The 22,613-nt window shown below is 39.7% G+C and overlaps 1 protein-coding gene across 3 annotated transcripts in view; it reads right to left on the bottom strand.

The window, feature by feature from the left end:
- Positions 1 to 22,613, bottom strand: part of grik2 (glutamate receptor, ionotropic, kainate 2) — a 301,017-nt gene that overhangs the window by 44,082 nt on the left and 234,322 nt on the right. For all 3 annotated transcript variants that reach the window (XM_073486919.1, XM_073486920.1, XM_073486921.1), the window contains exon 14: positions 493 to 718. In XM_073486919.1, coding sequence (XP_073343020.1) covers positions 493 to 718 — 226 coding nt within the window. The remainder of the gene's footprint in view (positions 1 to 492; positions 719 to 22,613) is intronic.

Genomic DNA, 22,613 nt, shown 5'->3' with positions numbered 1-22,613 from the left:
CATCACTGGAGGCAATTTATCAGATTAGCTTCCTCATACTACATTTTTAAATATGCAGTAGTACTCCACAAAACCTGTAAACACACTTGAAAGTGTAAAGCTAGTGGCATTACCCTAAGCAAAAACTAATGACAACACATGGCTTATGCATTGTAAACTCATGATATGATTGTACACACCCAGCATGCCTCAGTGACAGTGGTTGAACAACCAAAAGGACGCACAAGAAAACAGCTTCATTCTGTCATTGCCTGCTACAGACCGCTCTTCCATAACACTCCGCTGCTAATACTGTCATGTTAAGGGGCACTATGTACTTTTAGAGATTAAATTCAAGTGCATAATTTGAATATTTACAATATTTTTGAGGGAATAATACAAACTTTTCCATATTGTCAATTTCCATAACTGAACAAAATGCATATGTAGTCTATCTTACAGGCATAAGAAGGTTATGTTTTTCCCTCAGCCAGTGTGTTATTGTTGACATACCCATTGGTGTGCCAACCCCATAGGCTTTAGAATCAATGAGGCCTCCAATTTGGGTGAGGTTGCAGTTGCGCTGTGTGACAAACTCGATGGTGGTGGACTCCATCAGGAATGCGTAGTCTGAGGTGAGCACACGGTGAATGCCTTCTTCAATGTTCTTCACCATCACTGAGTGCCTCCGGCTGCTCATGAACTCCCACATCTTGTCATACGTGGAGATCTTGGTTTTCTGTGAGGAGATACAGAGTGGCATGGTGAGTAACAAAAGACATCCTGACTGCTTAGACACAGAACAATACACAAATAAAAGTCACAATAATTCACTATGAAAGCAACACCGTGTTTTGATGGATGTGAAGGTCTAGGTTGGAGGTTAATGAAGAACAATTTTTGTCCCGGCAGTTACGATGTTCTAAGCGACTAAAAGAAACGATGACAGGCAGAGCACTCACATCACTCATTTAAATACCGTCAATGTACACAGCTCTATCAAGGCCTGCAGAGCCATTTACATTCAATTACTTTCCAAATTTCATCAGGAAAACACGTCAATGCTTTAACAGAACTTTTTTTTTGCAGCTCCAGCAGAGCTACATGCCTTCTCGCTGCCTCAGTCATTATCTCTTGTGAGGAGAATATAGGCTGAAGCAGACGAGCATGCTAAATAGCAACAGCAGTAGTGTGAGTTTGTGTGACCGTACATCTCTGCTGTCTGCGTCGCTGCTATCAGCTATACTTAGGAGCAGTGTTGTCAGTAGCAGTGTGCCTTACTTTCTACACCTGTAATCATGGAGAAAAATCCAGGAGCGCATTACTCTCCAGGGTAGCAGATTTGAAGGCATTTTTGAAGCCATTTGAAACCTAATTAAGTCACATCTTCAAGGTCTTGCCCGCCATTATTGTGTGTAATGACTTTTTGTGGCTGGTCGATATTTTAGATCAACTGGGTGATTTGCGGAGTGCCTATCAGAATCTTTCGGAGTCACCCTTGACAAATCAGGCGATTGAGCATGCAAGCTTCAGACTGCTGATAAGGCGAGAGCAGTGGCTGTGAATACACGGGGAGTCAGATAACCACCTACACTCCAAGTCAGGCAGAAAGCCAAGGTGGGCTTCCCAGAGCCTCCGCACGGGGATTCAGAGCTGATTACACTTAAACCATAGAGAGATCATGGAAAACGCTATGGTACGCACGATGAATAGCTGTCAAACTGAAATAGCAAACATGTCCACAATAATTCATCCATAACATTGCAGAATATGTCACTTCCATTTTGTTTAAGCAAACTGATTCTGAATATTCTGGCTTCTTCAACTAAATAAAACTCCAGGTCCAGACTGCTCTCCATGGTCTGATTTTCTCAAGTCATCACCTGCATGCCTCTGTTGAAGAAGGCTGTCTCTTTTTTCGCATATCTGCAAAAACTGCTGCTTAATCCCTTCATCATGTGGCTGTAGATTAGAGATGCTTTACAATCTCCTCCTGTATTCACATCTGTGCTGTACATTTTAGTCATGCATTCTGTTCTGTATGTCCTTAAATCAAAATCACTGAGAGCGGAATGGCCCCCAGCTGTATATGTGAGGCAACAATGAGTTATGTGGGGTGATGAGGAGAAAAGAGGCAGCCAAAACCACTATCAGCCTTAGTTATGTCAACATGTTGAATGAAAAATCCTCTCTATTACTGCATGAGTGAATCTTTACATTGTATAGTAACTGGTTTATATCAAGTAATTCTTTACACTGAGACACATTTAAGATTGAAAGGAAATGACTTCTGATCCTTTCGTCAGAAGTCATCTTTGTCATCTCAGTATGGGTTTATGGATGCAAATTATACTTTTACTACAATTTCAATACCAAGTGAGAAATTTTGGCCTTTTTTCTCTATAACTCATTTATATTTGCATGGAAAATCACTATAGTAGGGTGTTTCATACATCCATTCAATTCAAAAATCTTGCTTTATCATGGCTGACATAAAGGAGAAGCAGAGGTGTATGATGGGGAGTCTTAACCGCACTCGGATGGACGCAGTCAATGCTTCATCACAGAGCATGATGAATGTGGCTAAGTCAGACCAAAAAATGATAATATCTAACTCAAGAAAAAAAAAATCAATAAACAATAGCTGAATTTGAAAAAAAAATGTAGCATAACGCTAAGCGCAAACAAAACTAGATAAGCATTGTCACAGAGCCATACATTAAGGGAAACGTTCCTTCCTCTGTAGATGCTTGACACAATCAATTCAGAAACTCTGACAATAGCATAGTAATTATGTTAAAAAAACTAATTACATTAACCTGTAGCGTCATTGCGCACAAGCATAGACATGAATGGGATTGACTTGAGGCAGGAAGACAAGCCGTTCATCTAACATCAAGGTTCAGAAATGGTGAATGAAATAAAATTCCTTCAGGCATTCATTCTGGGAAAAATAGACTGTAATATTTAAGACTTCAGTAATGATAGATACAGAAATGTTTCTACCCCCAAACCTGTTGTTTTTATCTGTTTTGGAGGGTCAAAGTCACAATTAGCGGGGTCACACTCCTCCAATACCCACTGTAAATCCAACTCTGCCTTCATTAGGTCTATCTAGGTAGTGTTCTTAATGCAGAAACAAACCTACAATATGCAAACCTCCTCTTCACAGTCCATCCATCACAGTTTAATAAAGTGATTATACATGTAATTTATTACCTAAAAGAAGTAACTGTTTTAAGAACTTTGCAAATGTTGACAGTCAGTGTCAGAGGGCCATGCAGTAGTCTGCGCTCTTCTTGATGAATATCATGAGGTAAATATAGCCTTGTGTCTCTAACAACATTATTATGTTAAATTAGTCTGCCCTCTTTATGTCTGCTGTATGATTTTACAGAACTGGGATGTTTACTGTGCACTTTTGTTGCCTTTTCCCCAAGGTCCTACAGCGCGTCTTTAGTTTGATTTGTTATTTTGTTGACTCTGCACTGTTGGCCAGAAAATAGGCTCCATAGCTACTGTAAGCTGTTACGTGATATTTCAAGGCTTGCTGACCCAAACTCACTCCTCTCCTTCACTTGCACTCAGAGAAGTGAAGCAAATAGAACAATTAATGTCTTGCTTTCAGAGGAGAAGCTGAACTTTCTGTGGAAGGGTGGTATAGCTGTCTGACAGAGCCTGTAGGGTATTTCTCTGAATGGGAGGCTGACTGCAGGTTCGTGTTAGGAATTTAAATGTACGTTTTTTGCAAATAATAGAAACTAAGCAGAATGTTTTGTCAAGACCTCGTGCTCTGACTGCTTCATTGCTCAACAGCTATGACACAAAGACATTTATATAAGGTGGACAAAATAACAGAAAACCACAGAAACATTAAGTCACTCAGTCAGAGTTAAAAAACCTCTTTTGGTTTTAGATTTTCTATGCAAACTGAAGAAACTATCACAGCAATAAATGGGCCAAGTAATCAGAAGTCCCTGATTTCCAACAGAATTTTTACCAAATCAGCTTTATAACTGTTTAATCTGTGACAGAAGAAAGAAAGACCAGGGTGAAACATGACGATAAATGTCAAACCACATCAGAGCGGCAAGAAGTTTCAACCTAACAAAATGGAATGATCATAAATAGCCTGACTGACTCGAATGGTTGTGTTCAGTTCAATTGAAAGTCATAGTCATAGGCTGTTATTAGTTATCTATTCTTATGCTTACTATTGACTTGTCAAGGCAGATTAGTAATTGCTCACATCAGCATTCATAATGCTTTTGAAGTCAACACTGCTTCAGACTGTCTTGAGTTAAGCAGTTATGTTCAGTCTCCTGCTTGTGAAATTGTAAAAGAATAACAACAACACTGTAGTGTCAACTTTAATAGCTCAGAAGTCATGAACCCAAACAGACATGCAAAAGTTTCAGCTGCATTTTGCAGGTGAGCCATGCTGTTAAATTGCTGCTGCTGGCTGAACACTGCATTTGAACTAGTTTGCTGATGCTGGGGATGAAGGGTGGCTGTACTTATTTAAATATAACTACAATGTTTCTTCTTTCATATAACGTGTTTGCTGCTCCGTTACCGCAGTGATTCCACAACGGTAAAAGGGGGGCTGCACTTGATAACTGTAGATGCTAGGTGGCAGCAGAGTGCTTGAATCCTGATGATGACAGTAAAATACTGATGACAGGATTTTACTTTATACCCCGTTTGACCACAATGTGCTCAGCAATGGCAGAGTGGCGCTGTCCTTATTTTAGCTGGTTGACTCCACAGGAAGCAGATGTATGTAGTCTAACGCTATGTTAATTTGACTGCTTCAGCTGATAATTAACTTTAACAGCTCTTCTGTGAACTAAGTTAAATGAACTTAAGATGTGTAATGTTAAGTTACTGTTTGTACTTGCAGAGGCCTACAAGTGAAACATACAGTCTGAGGTATATGTTTACGCCCAGCTCGAAGGCAGTGTGGAGATCGCTCTTAATTAGCTGTGGCAGAGTGCGGTACACCCAGATTAACTTATGATATAACTTTAACCAGTGGTGCAGGTACACAGCATATAACTACATATTTTTCAGTCGGCATTGCGTATACCCACTTCTAAATCCCTTCTGTTGCACATCTTCATTACATTGTTTTGAGGGAACTGACTGCATTCTTGCGGACACAACCGTCACTAATGCTAATGTAGCTCCATAGGGATTTAAGCTGTTATTTTTCTAATTTTGACAATTTAACCCGTGACAGTTAAGGTTGTAAGGACTATGGCTGTAGGTAGCTGTTGATTTTGTTCAAATACGCGAAATTGTAATTTTATGGGTTATTGTTCTTCAGACGATGGGGCTAAACTAGCTAATATGTGCTAATGGCAGCTGCCAGTTGTTGCCATAGCAACGGTAAACATCACGTGAAGGTATAGGCTGATGGACTGTAAATACTGTAGAGTGCAGGCTCAGGCTACATTGTAAATACAGATAAGAGCCCTTGTATTCAGCACAGTATGTATGATAAGTAGTTAGTATACCTATAGAAAAGAATACCTTTTGATATATTAGAATGAATAATGATAATTTGGGATACTGTGATTTTGATACCATTCTGTCATTGTTTTATTTCTGTTATTATAGTGACTAACTGAAACAACTAAGAGGTCATTTGCATGTGTATAAGGTCATGTTATCCATCAATATTCATTTTCCTAAGCTGCTGACACAGTTGCGCAGCGCATCCTTGGTGCCGTTGTTGTTCTTGTTATAGCCTAGTTATTGATCTTGGTGTGGATGGCCCCGTACAGTCGCTTGTCCGCAGAATGCAGCGCCGGAGGTTTGTTCCCCGGCTCCTCCAAAAGTAACCTTTATTCAGTGCCTTGTTAGATTAGTCAGCTGCTCAAACAGTTATAGAGGAATGTTTTTTTTTTTTTTTAAAAGTTAACAAAACACCTAATTTGTAGTGTTACGAAGGCTCTTGCTCTCAGTGCGACAATGTACCTTGTGGGGGCTGGGAGACCTGTTGGACGATGGCCCATTAAGTGAACAAAAAGATCCACTGTAATCCTAATTAGGTATATAGTCACAGTAGCCCTCCTGGCCCAGCCCTGCTGCTGCTGTCTGCTACACACACACAGAATGTGAAGAAATAAAACATGTCATTTTATTTGACCGTGTCCCTGTCCAGGGAAATGAATCGAGGGGAAAACCCCTCTTCCCTACTTACTACATTTCACAAGCTCAAACAATTCTTAGTTTTAGTCTTACTTGTGTAATATGTCTTAGATTCTTATTCTATTTTGACATGTTGTTGAGCAATAAAGGACACTGAAATCTTGAAACAGTTAACACTGTAAGATGTAAGAATTATGTGCAATAAACTAACCCTAACTTTAGATAGTCCTGAGTAACGCTGTGGATGCAGTGCGCTTCGAGACACACTTTGATACGGACTGAGTCAATGAGGAAATAAAACAGTGTGTCTGGTTCCAGAAGCAGGAGCGAGAATCTCTGGGCCCTGATGTGTTCACTGTAGGGCTCCACCTAATTATTATTTTTATACAATTTTTTATCGATTAATCTATTGATTATATTTTCGATTAAATGATTAATCTATTGATTATTTTTTTCGATTAAACGATTAATCTATTGATTATTTTTTGATTGATCTTTTATTGTTCGCTTCATAGAACAACAAATTTACCCAAAACAACATAAAATTTCGGTATTTTATTCAATCATCTTCAATCAACAAACAAATATGACAAAGTATGCACTGCAGGTCATTATTCTCCAACAAAAAGGAGCCCAGTTTTAACTGGTAATCTGTGTAATCCTAATATATATTACGTTTGGGTGGGAACAAAAAGTTAACAGGACTTTTTACATGTTGTGGTCAGCAGGACGTGTTATTAGCATGGATTAATACTACAGAGGGAATACAACAGACATTTCTCTGTATAGTGTTAAGTTTCACTTTTACTTTGGTTCGGTCTTGTCCCCCAGTTTAAAACATAGCGATGATCTGCCTCATCTTGGTTGTTTACTGTTATATTTAATCCGTTGACAAGGACAAACGATCACTAGTAGGACCAGCATGCCAGTAGCATAACAACATAGCAGCTTCACCTTTTGGCAAACTGATCAGTGGGGGTTCACGTCACATGGACCATGAAGTGACACTCCCACACCTAACGGTGCCATCTTTCTCCTGCTGCTGTCTTGAGAAATCGCCCCGGGATGCCTCTGCTTTAAGTGTTCGAGCATGGCGGTAGTACTGCTTACATCCTCCGCTTCGACACACGTTACATACGTACGTATTTACGTAATCAATTTCGTCGATGCGTCGCACTAGCCCTAGTTCACTGTAGTCTGGACTGCTGACATGTGCCACCTGGTGGTTGTTGGTGCGCATTGCAGCTAATGCAAAATCAGTTGGATAAAATAAAAGTCCCCCTTCCTTTTTTCTGCAGTGTTGCAGCACCTTTAACGCCGCGACAATGGTGTCCTCTGAAAGGAGAAACATCTGTATGTGTATTTAATGTCTGTGACACATAGACATTGAAAGTGTACACTGTCACAAAAGAAGGTTTATATTTGTACCTTATGGGGCACATCGGCTTGGCACTGGGGCAGTACCCTCCAAGGTACAGCTGTTGTAAACTTGACATTGGGTACTTATTTGTACCCTTGTGGTTTGTACCTTAAAAAGCCAAGTCTGGAACCTATGGTGGCAATTTTGTACTTTAATTTAAGGGGACAAAAATTGACAAAAAAGGGTACATTTAGAAAAAAAAAACAGTACATATATGTACATTTTACTGGTTGAGAACATATATGTACCTTTTTGGCCCTCAAAGGGTACACATTACCTCAAGGTCCAATATTTAGCCTTTGGGGGTACATTAGTGTAGATAGTACCTTGGGGGACAGAAATAGACTCCTGCTGTACCCCTATTTCTGATAGTGACACACTGGTATGTCAACACGACTGTCTGAAGATCATTTTCGGGACTACTTTGGTTAGAACATCTGCCCACTCATGCCGCAGTGTGGCTCAGGCATAACACTTCCTGCTTTAATGCTCCCCCTAATGTCATCAGTGATATCATGGGATGTACCAAGTATGGGGGAATTAACTCGTTATCTGGTTCAATATGTTGTGCTTGTTAGTGTTTGTTTCATTTGTAATGGTCGAGTTTCTAGGTACGATACAAATAGAATTGCCATTCTTTTAGCTACCACTGTAGCGTCTTGCTAATCCAGGAAGACCCTTCAGCATTATTTGCAGGAGACAATATCTTGACAGTTTCCTTATTTACTGACAGTCGTCACCTCATGCTTCAAAGTCATGTTGTGGTTTAAGGATTATCACAATCTAATAATCACCTCTCCAAAGATGAATCAATAAATGTTGTTTTCCTGCCTTCTTTACTGCCAAAACACAATCAAAACTCTAGCCCCAAGATATTCAATAGAAGTGCTAAAATAGCTGCTGTAAACACCAAGTATCTGTCTTTCTGCAGGAGAAAAAAATCCTTTGCAACAGGAAGTCATGTGCTTTACATTTCCAGTTTCTTTAGAGTAAAAAGGAAAGGAAGTGGATTACTAACAGCATGTGTGTTGGTGCGTGTGATCACATCTGTGCAACTGTGTGTATTCCTACTGTAGATGTGACTATGTCTTAGCTTATGTGTTTCTGAACACATTTTATCTTTGTGAAACTGAGTGAGTACACACAATGTGGTTTAGCTTTTGTGCAAACAGCATTTAAACTGTATGTGTGTGTGTGTGAGTGTAGCCTTGAATTGTCATCAACAACACACACTCTGTTGGTCCTTGTCAAGACTCGGTGCTCGCTGCTTGCAAAAGTGGTTTGCATAATTTTCAAAGGACCCTAATCAAAAGAATCCAGAGAGCGGAGGGAAATGGCGCACAGTTTTTGTCAGCACAAACAACAACTTTGCTTTTATGAAGCATTCTCTCATGCCATACGAACTGTTTATGATACACTGTTGACACTAAACACAAGTGGCTATAAAAGGAAAACCAATTCTGCACTCATAGTCACATTTGTAGCTTTGTCAGCTCGACCTGCAAGAAAGTTGACTGTAACAGAAGCAGATCAGATACTAGAATGCAGTGCAGAAAAGGAATCATGTTGTTTTTGTTTTTTGTTTTTTTTTAATCGGCTATAGCGTCAAACTTTACATGACATGGATTGAAACCTTAATGATCCTTGCAGGGAAATTTAGAGAAAGACATACAAATACCTGAATTTCCACTCTAGGGATCAATAAAGGATTATCTCATCTTAAAAATATGAATAAGGCCAGATGATACTGTAAGAATAGACACAAAAAAAGCAGGCAAAGTTATATATAGAATAACACAACAAAATCAAACAGCAAAAACAGACTAAGTAAAAACAGTAATAAATTAAAACAACAATAAGCAGACAGAATAAAAACAACAATGTATAACGACAAACTAACAAATAACTAGGGCTGTCAAGTGATTCAAAAATGTATCTAATTAATTACAAGCTTTGTGATTAATTGATCAAAATGAATCGCATATGCCAATATCTTATTAAATGGACATTCTAAATTTTAGTAGGTGTGTGATATTTTATTATTATCAAAATTATTTAAATATATTTATTTTTATGATCTTTCCTGACAATGTTATGACAAATAACTTATTTTTGTGCTTAAACTTGAAATAAAATTAAGCTATTGCTCAAACAGAATGCACTGGGATTTTTAAGTCATCCACCAAGCTTGGCTTCTGGTGTTATAATAAAGGCTGATTTATGGTTGCACGTTGGCTCTATGCAGAGCCGACGCCTTAACCTACACAAGTGTCCTATGGCGCAGGGAGCATTTATACATGAGCGCTGGCATGTCTGCATTGCTGGCGGTGGTGAGCGGATTGTCAGCTACCTTTCCCCTTCAAACACACTGCCCCGTTGAGCTCGTAGCTGTGTCTCTGGGCTAGAGAGAGCAGACAGGTAGAGTGTCTGCAGAGTGGGCCGCTGCTCTATACAAACCCAATTTGAACGACTTGGTTTCTGCAAGCTGGCGTTTGCCATCAGGCTGCTCGTTGAGGGGCAGCCCACCCTTCAGACATCCAGCCTGTCCACTCTCTCTCGCCCAGAGATTCTCCGGCAGCACAGCGAGGCTGCGGAGGAGGAGTATAATCCCAGAAGTGAGGTAGCTGGCCGCTCAGGAGGGACAACAATGAGCGATGAGTGTAGTGTGTTTATTGGGGAAATAACAGAGGAGAAGCTGGAAAATGCAATGCTTCTAAGTGAATCAGTCACATTCCTGGCAGACCGTGTTGCTGCTATGTGCAGCTACATTTCTGGAGAAGTGCACATTGGGCTTAGGCATAGGGCAAGCACCTACGCAGAGGCTATTCTCAGCAGTGTGTAGTCATCTACCTGCATCATGTTTACAAAGCTGCTTGTCAAGGGGCGTCATAGAGTGTGACTACTCTGCGTTTTATTTTTTTAACGTGTTCTTTTTTCAATTATTAATTAATCAAAATTAACGCGTTATATTGACAGCCCTACAAATAGCATTTATATAAAAGAAAATTAAACAAAAGCAATGGTAAACAGGTAGGTCTTTAGCTCTTAAAGTAGATTTAAAAGTAGTTGGCACTGACCACTAGCATTCGTTCCACATTTGAGAGGCATGGAAGCTAAAGGCAGCTTTACCACACTCAAAGTATTTTGATTATATGTTGAGCTTTATTGGTTCTTGTTATAAACCTGGCAGCAGCATTCCAGATCAGTTGGAGCTGTCTGATAGATTTCTTCGAGAATCTGGAGTGACGTAGTGTTTACCTGCCACTTGCAGCACATTATCAGGTGAATTAAGTTATCTTTGACTTTCTAAGACCATTGTTGACCGGATGTCATTTAATCCAATATGTGCAATGACTTTGGAGATGGAAGGGTAGTCCTGGATGCATTTTGGAATTGCATCATTGATGTCCTGAGTGGCACCAAAGCCAGAAGACAAGCCTTTATTTGGAGTCGGAGAAGATGGACATGTTTTCCAATGCCTGAAACTTATTTTCAAGTTGCAGGACTTCAGAGGGTCGAGTAGCCAAAAAGCCACAGGATCATCTGCCCTTCACCAGACTCCAGATGGAGTGGGGCAGGATTCTCTCAGGTGTAGAACCGATGCAGAAACCGGCTCACCACCAGCTGCCCTTGAGCCCGACCAAGAAAGTTGTATTGTCATTCCCACAGACTAGAGAGCGAGGCAGGAGCAGATTCCATGTTACCGCGAAGGTTAGTAGAGGTTGGGATGGAGATACGCTTCAACTGGGCTGCTGCAACAGTGGAAAATCCCAGGATCAGTTTATCCCTCTCATCCAGTTTGTTTTCAGGCAAGATATGTCCAACTTCAACTTGGAGATGGTAAATTCACAAGAGCCAAACAGCACCATACTGAATGTAGTTTAGGCAATAGTCTCAGTAGCCACTCAGTAAGATGTGTAGGAAAGATAGGACAACGGCTGGAGAAAATGTCCTCATTTTCTGTGCTCAAGAGGTAAAATCCAAAAATAAAATTGCTTAAAATCCTCAGTAAAAGGGACATGCTAGCTTTGCCTCCAGGCTAAAAATAAACTGCCTTTTGATGACAACACCTTTTACTTGATTAAAACATGTAGGTAAAATGACAAGCTTATAAAAAGTCAATCATAAGTCATTGCTTAAAACTGGATAAAATGCTGAATTGTGAAAGAGCTTGAAAGAGAGTCTCAAAATTGTCATTCTACAGTTATTAATCTTAATAGCCACAAACAGATACATCACCTCATGCATCGTGCTTAGTTTGAAAAAAAAAATATTAAAAATAAGTTTTGTTTGTTGTTCATTCGCTTCCAAAACAAATGGTGCTCATATGCTGACTGCTTTTGTCCATAGGGCTGAAATTCAAACAAACAAAAAACAAAAAAACAATGACAGTTATTTGTAGTTTCTTTTATATAACACTACTGATTACTGCCACTTTAAGGTTTGGTTACACCTAGACAACTTACAGTGTACCACTTGTTTGCCCTTTTCAACAGCAGGTTCTGCTGTTTCTGTGATTCCAGCAGTAGGCTATGTGTTCTGATTTGTTAATGTTATGAGCCTGAGAAGAGGAGATTCAACTTCCAAAACAAATTTACATTGAGATTTTGGGTCAATAGACCACGACGGCCATTTTCCTCTGATGACACACTGGGAAGCTCGAATGCTGGTATAATGTTACGGATGGAACACATATCCTGCGTCTTTAGTGCGTGGCGGCTGCATTACTGAGCTGCTGCTGCTCACTTGCGTGTGTCCACACAGGCAGCGTTGCTGCTGCAGCGCGGCTCCTGCCAGCCCTATCTGTTTACATGGGTTTGCCTTTGATAATTATCAATAAATATGACAATGTCACTTTTCTTTACCTTAGCTAAAAAAGGGGAAGACAGGGAGGGAAAGAAAAAAAAGTGTGCTGGAAAGGTACTGCCCTTCACCTGTTGTGTGTATTCTCTTCATGTCAGTGACAGATTCTACAGATACAGGCAACACTGTAGTGAGACATTGGTATGAGGTCAATATGACTGTCTAAAACTCTTTGTTTGCCCAGAACTGCGCATGTGCTGCGGTAAAAACAGGCGAGACTCTGAATCTCTAGATGACACATTGCTGCAGCCTCACCTGACACGCACGAGCCACGCTACTCAAGCTGGCAGTGTGTCTGCTCTAACCTGTTAACATGGACACTGAAATAAAAAGCAACACTTCATGTGCTGTTCATGCGGGGAGTGTTTGCACATTATGCTGCTGAATTCCAGGTTGCAAGTCATATAAACATAGTAAATCTGACAAATTGCACTTTTTGCACTTCCCGACTGACCTGCAACTGAAAAGACAATTGACCATATTCACACAGCGGCCTTTTTCCTCTGACTTGTCAACTGTGATACTGCTGTGTTCCAAATTGCAAGCCGTATAACACAGGGAATCTGACAAATCATTATCATTTCACTGCTTGCTAAGCAAATGAATGAAAAGACAATGGATAGTGAACATTTATCAAGGTAAAACAGCATTAGCTTCTGTTAGACAACAGCTAACATTCCACTTCCAAACTAACATCACTGTTTAAGTGTGTTGTACGATATGAAATGATAAGATAGGAAAGGCATTGTCATTGTCCGTTTGTGTTTCTGTGATTTCCTGTTTTACTTTGAAGTTTTACCCTCTTGTGTCATGTGTTGCTTTTCAGTTCCTCCCTTTGTGTGAATTTCCCGCCCTTTTTCTATGTTCAGCTGTGTCTTGTTTGTCAGTCTGTGTGTATATAGTCTGTGTGCTCCCTGATGTTTTTGTCCATTTGTCCTGTGTTACTCTCCTGTGTCAATCACCTGTCTGTGTGTCACCTGAGCCTGTTCCTGAGTTTTTCCAGTGTCTCCACGTTTCTCCACATGGTACTGTATGTTCCTGGTTTTGTGTTTTTCCTGATTTGAACTTTGCTTTTGGTTGTACTTCGTTTTAGCATTTGTGTTGATACTTTGTGTTTTTGACATTTTGCTTTTCTTGGTTTTGGGGATTTTATTTATTTATTTATTTTCAGTTTTTGTGAAATAAAGCTCACCTTTTTGTTTTTAATCCTGTCTACCTTTTTCCTGTCTTGGTGTCCGCTTTTGGGTCCAACTTAACAACCACCTACAAATTGTAACAGGCATAAATTAGTTTTTAAGTATCAACCCATATCTTGGACACATTTGTTTAGGCCTGGGACTAAAACAATGGATGTAATCAAACAGTGATGTTAGCTAGGAAGTGGTTGAATGCTAATGTTACATAATGGGTTATCAACTATGTAGTTTTACCTCAAAATATGGCCCAATTTCCCTCCAGATTTTCATTGTCCAATAAGTTTTAAATTTCTACTGAACCACTAAGTAATAAAATAACAATTTGTCAGATTCCCTACATTTATATGACCTGCAACCTGCAACACAGGAGCATAACATTATTCCATCATTAGAGCTTCCCATCCTGAGCACAAAGTCAGAGGGAAATGGCCAGCATTTGAATGGGGTCAAGTTTGGACAAACATTTTATTATTATTATTGTTGTTATTATTATTATTATTATTATTATTATTATTACTATTATTATTATTATTACTATTATTATTATTATTGTTATTATTATTATTATTATTATTATTGTTCTTCCAGTTGAAACGACAAACCATTCTAGATTTGGTACAACATCTGTGACCAGCTTCTTCTCTATAGCAATGGCGGCTGATGCTCCTGGGTATTGTAATATTTAGAGCCATGCACCAACCCAAACTGACATGTTTTATCAGGTGTAAAATTGAAATAGTTATATTTCATGGCCATAACATCAACTGATCCAGGAGACTCCTGTCTTTCTATCTTGATTAACATTGACAATGCAATTAAACAATACTTACCGATAGTGTCAGTCCTTAGTTAAATGTTATGAAAAGCGGAATGACTTATTAAATGTAGACTCATAGAAATTGCAGTTGGAGAAATATTCATCCATTATTATTAATATATGCAGTATGCCGGTCTTTCCTTGTGGATTTTATTCATGTGATCATAAACACTTTGGATCACAGAGCCTTGAGTTGGAATAGTTAGAAAAAATATGATTTTTCCTCCCCATCTTCTCTTCCATACCCTACCTCTCTCCTCTCTCTGGTATCAAGCACATCATCTCAATAGGTTTTATCTGCTTGATTTAATCACCATGCTGGAGTTCCTCCCTTTTGTCTTTTGGCAAATGCAAAACAATTCAGGCTTGTATAGCCTGGGGACATGGAGCTCAGTGCTACGGCTATGTAAAGGGCTACTGTCTCTGCCGCTGACTCTGATGGCCATCACCCCGTTACACAGACAAGGTGAAAAAACAGCACTGCCTTTAATAAGATGTGATTTTATTAGCTAACAAGCAAGACACAGCAGTGGTGTGTGTTTGCTTATTAAATTATTCAGTGTTATTGTAGTGATAGTCCAGAGGGAATGTCCCTGCTAGGAAGACAAGTGACACGCTTCAATGCTTCAGAGACTATCCTGTGCAGACATTTACATAATTAGCCAACATTAGACTTGTACTTTACAGCAGAAGTCAATAATTACCCAAACAATAGATATTTTGTCAGTTTTTTCCTGGGTTTGAATAGTGATTGTGATGCGTGTGCACAGAATCTGAGACTGTGCTGCACTGAATCAAGACTGATGATAAGTCTAATCAAAACACCCCATCCATCATCTCAACAGTGTGTTTCAAACACCTCAGACAGGATGTGTGGACAGAATATGTTTACGCAGTGGAGGATAAATTAAAATTTAGAAAAAGATGAGCAAGGGATGATGCCAAAACAGGCATCTCATTTTAAAAGCTATGGTTTTGTAGGCTTAAGTTAAGTTAAGTTTGTTATACATTGTATTTTATCTTTATTTAATGACTAAACAGATAAGTTGATCCTGATTGGCTGGTGGGGCTCAAACAAAGCAGCATTAACACCTGAATTAATTTTCATTTATGACAACAACTATGTATTTTAGTTGTTTTTTTCCAGATAAGATAGTCCAACACACAGTTTCCATGAAGTCCATATTACCCCATAAACACAAAAAACTATTTAAAAAGTCCCTGTTGAGAACCAGGCAAAATTACTTTACCCTATTAAATAGAGGGTTTAAGGGTAGAGTGTGTTGTATGCTGTACAGATTATAAATCCCCTTGAGGCAAATTGTGATCTGGTGGTACTGGGCTATATATTTAAAAAGGGACTTGACTTGACTTTCGAATGTGTTAGATATTTGTGTGGATCTGGACCCCCATACCAAATATCTGAGATCTGAGGGAAGAGCAGCTGCAAGGAAGAGAAAACTTGGCCGAAAACACACAGAATGTAAAGAGATGAGAAGTCACAGGTAGAACTGAGAGAGAGAGAGAGAGAGAGGGAGAGAACTGCAATTAGTACATTTCTAATTCTTTCCCAATTTGAAAAATTGTCAGTTGAAAACTGAGAACTTATCACACCCATGTTTAGTTAGATGTTGCCAAGCAACAAAAATGAGGATATGAGTTAACAGAGTTATGTTTGGAGTATGGGGGGCACTGATTCTCCATAGAGATATTGTTGAATTTATTGAGTCTTTTTTCGAGTCTATTCACCTCCATTGTATAGGACTTCCGCCCAAACTGGAACTAGCGTTTTCCATGGTAACGGCTAATGCTAGTCCTCCTTTTTGACATGATCAGACACGTCGGGACACCACCTATCACATCTAAAACGGGGTGACATTATCGTACCGCTGCCTTCCACTTTCCAGGGATGGGGGGACGACCCAAAAAAGTGGCCAAATATGAATTCATTCAACTTTTATTTAAATCTCGAAAAATCATTGAGGGCAAGCCCTCATTTTCATTGATGTCGAGAGCACAAATAAAAAACAGACTTGTACATTAGACTTGTACTTGTATATAACATACACTAGTATATTTAGCTATTTCATTGACTCTGTTGCAAACGACGGTGACACTATGAATAATTTTAAAAGTCCTGGGGCATATCAGTACCTACACAGCAATAAGTAGGTCACGTTTAAGGCCAACATAGAACCTGGTCAGAGGCGTCAAGTCCCACATCACCAGGCCTGGGTTTTAGTGTCAGCGTCAGGTGAAATACAAACAGCTGGGTAGCAGGACAAGGGTGATCTTGCAGCCATGCAGCTGCAATACTGTTGAAGGTAAAATGTTTGTTTTCTGATAGTTGTATTATTGTAAGAGAATCCTGAGAATTTCAATTTTGTGCAACGTTATTTTTCAGCGTCATGAAATTTCAGGGATAACTATATTAGTTAATTTTCAGGTTAAGATTTTAAAACATTATGATGCTATGAAATACAATGCCTTGATACGATGCATCTTATAGCCTACAGTAAATTATGCCACCATACAGTTAATAATACTTTGAAGCGTACCAGACTTTTACATGTACCAGAGCACAGAATTGTCAAATTGTACTACTTAGTACCTGAGTAAAAGATCTAAATACTTAATCTGCCACATTTTAAACTGCACAGAAAGTAATATTATTAACTACAACTGGCTATTACTGGAAAATACAGCAATTCTCTATTTCCTGTACACCTGAATTTATACCTGATTGTCTCCTGACACTGCTGTCACTCCTTTTCAGGACCCACTTTTCTTCTCTGGTGGTCTTTCGTAGCCAAGCCACAGAGAAGGATGCAGGTTTTTTCCTCTGTTGGCTTTTTGTCCACGAAATGAAATGAGCACACATACAAACTTTTCGGTGGTCTCTTCAACTTAAGGTTTTTCAGCCATGCTCTTTTAGTTTCGTTGTTTGTAGGTAGACGATGGAAACAGTAACGCTGAATACAGGAACAATCCCTTTTTGTGCTTTTGGAATGTTCAAAACACTGTTGGTCGAGCCACAAATTTAGCTTGGTTTAGTTATTTGTACAGCCACGAACCACGCAACAGGTGCCAGAACTCCGCAAGGACATTTCTGGAATAGTTAACGTTTCGTAAAAAGCCAGTACACAAAACATAGATGTACGCTAATTGCAACGTTATTTTAGAAAAACAATGCTGTTGATGGTTATCCACTGATTTAAGTCTTCCTAGTTTACCGCTACTTAATAATAATCACCCATAATCGTATCTATGGCAACAGCCCTAAGAATAAGGTGGATATATATCATTTCATTAAAATGAACTTCAATGATTTTTTCTTTCACTTTTTCACAGTTATTCCATGGTCTTCTCAGAAACAAGCTTTTATGGGTGGGCACTAACTTGGCTGGAGATTTTCTGACTTTTCATCGAAAAATATCCTGTTTTTGTTGTCATAAACAGCTAGAACTTGTCCCGAGGTCTCGTGACAAACAAACTGTTTCATACTTACAAATTTTAAAACAAAGTCTTAAACTGTAGGGACCAACTTTGCAGTCTTCACACCTAGGTCAACTCCATCACCATCCCCTCCACCTCTGCCTCAAAAGCCAGGTCAAAAATGTGAATGCAACATGGCACAGACTGTACAAATGTCAATATGGTATATATGACGTGCAAATGCGAACAAATAAGTGGCAACATTTTATTCTGGCATCTGGGCTGAATATGTGAGTCCTCTGCTCATAACATTCTCAAGAGTTATGCCTTTAGAGTTGGATTTGTCACCCAGAGCTTTTTGATGCAAGGTGTTGAGCCAGGGAGGATATTTGGGTGTAATGTGGATGAATATCAGGCACCTGAAATAAAGATATAAGGCAGTATCCAGTCTGCCAAAAGCATTTTTCATGACCATAATAAAAGCAGGTGTGAAATTGTGTTAGTATGTGTTGAAAATGACTGTCTTTTGTCCATTTTATAGATAAGCATTTTCATATTAGTCCACATTGTGTGATTGTGTTGAAGGTATGAAATGTTTGCAGCACATATTTTCTATTTGCAAAATGGAGTTTCTCTCTGAAACTCGTGCATCCAAACAATTGAGAATACCTATAATCCACACTGGTATAATCCTGTGTATGTATACCAGCCTAGCCCATAATACACAAATGATTTGGACTAAGGGTGCCTGACCCGAGGCTCTAAACTGAATGGCTGCAGAGGGACCTCAGCATAGGCAGGATGATTAACAAGCAAATATGCTGCTTCTTACACCAATTGTTGTTTTTATTAAGTTGCAGTGTGAAATGATAAAGAGACTGTGCAAATATTACCACAGCAGTTTTGTAATTAATTGGTGCAAGTATGTTTCAGTGTGAAGACGAAACACACAGAGACATATTAATCACACAGTTACCTGCGAATCCATGTGTGCTTGTTGCACAGATGGATGAAAATGAGGTGTGAATAAAAGCTAAATCTCAAAGCTGTCCGAGTGCCAGCGACAGACTGAGAGAGAGAGAGTGAGAGAGAGAGAGAGAGAGAGAGAGAGAGAGAGAGAGAGAGAGAGAGAGAAACTTAGAGAAACTTTGACAAACTTGGAGCAAAGACATCTAATGCAGGGAAGTTTTGAAACTTGGCTGGATTAACGTGACATGATATGCAGCAGGTATTCTATATGATCCTACACTGAGGGGATTACCAAGCAGAGCGTTGGCAGTGGCAGAACTGTCACTGCTACATGGTTTCAGGCTATTTCACTGGCAAAAAGGTAGTATTTGATCACGGTGCCTCATAGCAACAACGTTCCGGGTTGAACATGACCCGGCCGCCCAGGACTTCTGTTATGGAGTTTGCAGTCCAAAGACATGGGGTGAGGTGATGTGGAAATTGCCTGTAGGAGTGAATGTGTTAGTATATCTTCAGTATTTGTGGCAGTCCAGTGATAGATCGGTGACCAATCAGGTACACTTTAGGCTCCAGCCGCTGAACAGGATAAGTAGTTACAGAAAACTGGTGCATACTCATTTGATCATTTGAAACTAGTACAAGTATAAAATAATGAATATAGTGTTAGATTTGTTGCCCCAGAGGGAGATATGTTTTTACCGCCAGTACAACCTAGAATAGATTTATACCAATATACACACAGCAACACAGAGACAAAGACAATACATAAAATCATCATGTAAACATTCATAAATCCTAGCTCACAACATTGCCAGTCGGCAGAAGGGACAAAACTATAGCTGAAGCAAGCTTCTCTCTATTTTAAAGCCCTGTATCGCTGACCAAATGGTAGTAATGTGAAATGTTTTTTGAGGGGTTGGTCAGTACTATTGTGAGTGCTATGTGTGATGGCTTTGTGGTTCATGTCTGAGAAACTGGATGTGCAAGGGCAAATGAGCTGAGCAAAATCTGTGCATCATGGGCTAGGTTGATATACAGCTCTGAGTTTACGAAATGGAGTTTTTTCATGCAGTATTTTATAGATAGCAGTGCTCAAAACTGAGTTAATTAATGGGTCAGAGATATTTGAAGCTGCTCACTTGATAAACTACATTGCCATGGATGGAGGTGGGTATCTGCTGTATCTGTAGTTATCACTGCACCATTATATAAAGCGAGAAATAGAGTTTTGATAGGCTGTAAAGGAATTATTGTCATTAGGTAGTGCAAGTGTGGCAGTTTCATCAGAGTATTTGAAGTATGTGATGAAGGGTGAAGGGCACGTCCAGTCATTTGTTTACAGGGTGTAAAGGAAGGAGCTGAGGACACAGCCCTGAGCAGCTGCAGTGTTGGTGATGAAACGTGATGATACGTGATGATGGGTGATGATGGGTGATGATGATGTGCATTACAGCCTGTGGTCTGTTGCTGAGGAAATTTTGAACCCAGTGGATGAGGAGTGGAGGGATGTTGAGATGGTGAAGTTTCTTGATTATGTGGTTGTACTGATTTGGGTTGAAGGCAGATGACAGTTGAGTTAAAGTTAACAAAAGAAGCCATGTTGGCTGGTGATTGTGGTTGTAGGATTAGGGAGTGGAGGAGATACGGCACAGCATCCTTTGTACACTTGTTTGTGGTTGGGTTCTGAAAGGTGTTCTTTGGAGTAGTGGTATGATGGTGAATGGATTCCAGAAGGTGGGTATGGATGCAGAAGATAGAGTAGAGGATGGAAGAGAGCTCCATGGCACAGAGCTTGAGCACCTTAGCTGGGATGCCATCTGGTCTTGGTGCCTTGCCAGGTTTGCACCTGCCCTGCAGCTGTCAGACATCCTTTAGTGTGAAGGGAAGGGTGCATAGCCTCTCGAAAGGGGAGAGCTCTCAGATGTCAAAATGTGTGTAGAAAGTGTTTCGAATGTTTGCAAAGGTGGTGGGGTTTGTTATTGTGGGAAGTTTTGTCTAGATTGTACTCATATATTATTCCCTGAACACAGGAACTTCTTGTGTTCCAGTCCCACCTGAACATGGAAGTACCTGTCCTTCAAGTTATTGGTAGTGAACCTGCCAGAACCAGTTCCAGCAATACAGCATACAGAAAGGGAATCAAGACACAGACACCATTGTTCTCCCTGGCTTTAGTGTATAGGTGTAAAGGTGCATTAACTCCCGAACAGGGAATAATGTCACTGAACACCACACTCAAAGCCACAGAAAACGATGTTAGTCAGCCTGAAAAACTGTGCGCCACCATGCACGATGGGAGACGGACATGGCCAGGGAGAGTTTTTAACTCAACTCACATCTCAGATTTTTAACTCAACAACATGATGTTGGGCATAGTGCCCATGAACACTTACAAATGAAGCCTCTTAAAACTTCCTGTTCCTCCGTGATGGGGCCCTAACCGATGGGTTGTAGGATTTCCCAAACTGAATAAATACTGCACATATAAACACAGAAATGCTTAGCTAGCTTGAGGTTGTTATAACTAAAATACCTGCCGAAGAATAATATTTTCCACTGACAGATTTAGGCTACTACGTATCTGCAGACTTTATGTGAAGTAACCAAAAGCTGAAATGTACGGTAAAAATATTGATGTAATCATTTCCAAAATCCACAACATGTTTTTACCTAAGGAAATACTCCACTTCAATATGTGTTTAATCAGAAAAACGATATTTTCACTGTGGCAAAACACAGTTTGCTCTCAGATTTCTGCATGCACCTGACGGCGTGGTATAACAGTAATTCTAACACCATAAGAAATTACATTTATATAACTACAATAACAAACTAGAAAAAGAAAAAAAAAAGAAAAAAAAAAGAAAAACTTTTTTGGCTCTTATACTGAAATGGTTTGTCCCATTGTTGTTAAATCATAAATTTCCCCTGCCATATTACTTTCACTTCCATGCAGTACTGTTGAAAAACAAAAAGCTGAAGCATAATATTGATGACCTCATGATATGGTAGATAATCTTTAAACATGCTCGGTCCGTGATCATATTTGTATTTGAAGTATTTGTTTTGAATACTTCACTGGGTGTGGGTGGTTACAAGATGCATAAACTATTACACTGACACATTTTCAGCAGAAATGATTGTCACTGTGCTGTATCATTTTTCTGATATCTTTATCAGAAAGTCCTCACGCAGTGGTGGATGATAATAGAGATGCAATCAGTTTATAAAAGTGTGTTCACAAACATCCTCTGCGTATCTTGGGAGGTGACAGAGGCTGAACACATCATTAGCATTACAGTGCATCTCTTTGTTCTTATTCAATGGACATCCCAACAGGTCTCCCAGCCCCCCACACTCATCTGGCGGCTGCAGGGCTGTTGAATCAACTAGAGAATTTCATCTTGCTTTTTGTCACTGTGCGTCTACAGACACAAAGCGCACAGACTGATCAAACTGTCTAAACCTGGCTGTGCTGATAACACATAAAGCAAGAATCTGTTACTACACTGCCTTTTCATCCCCTAATATGCTATGAGGAACATTTTTAGTCTAGTACTTAGTTAAAATAGAGAAAGCTTGTGAAACAGAAGTTCTTGCCATTTTGTTTATGTACTATGAAAATGGAGACTAAAAAATCTCTGATGAAACTGTACAACAAGTCGGTGGGGGGAGAAATGTCTCACTTCTCTTGGCGGGGGGCTGGGGAGATGACGGGAGGCAGGGGGATGACATGCATCAAGAGAACAGGGGTCGGGCTCAAACCCTGGGTCTCTGC

The sequence above is a fragment of the Pagrus major genome, chromosome 18 (assembly GCF_040436345.1).
Source record: "Pagrus major chromosome 18, Pma_NU_1.0".
Classification (NCBI taxonomy): domain Eukaryota; kingdom Metazoa; phylum Chordata; class Actinopteri; order Spariformes; family Sparidae; genus Pagrus; species Pagrus major.
The sequence above is the reverse complement of the archived record's forward strand: the minus strand, read 5'-3'. Positions and strand labels throughout refer to the sequence as shown.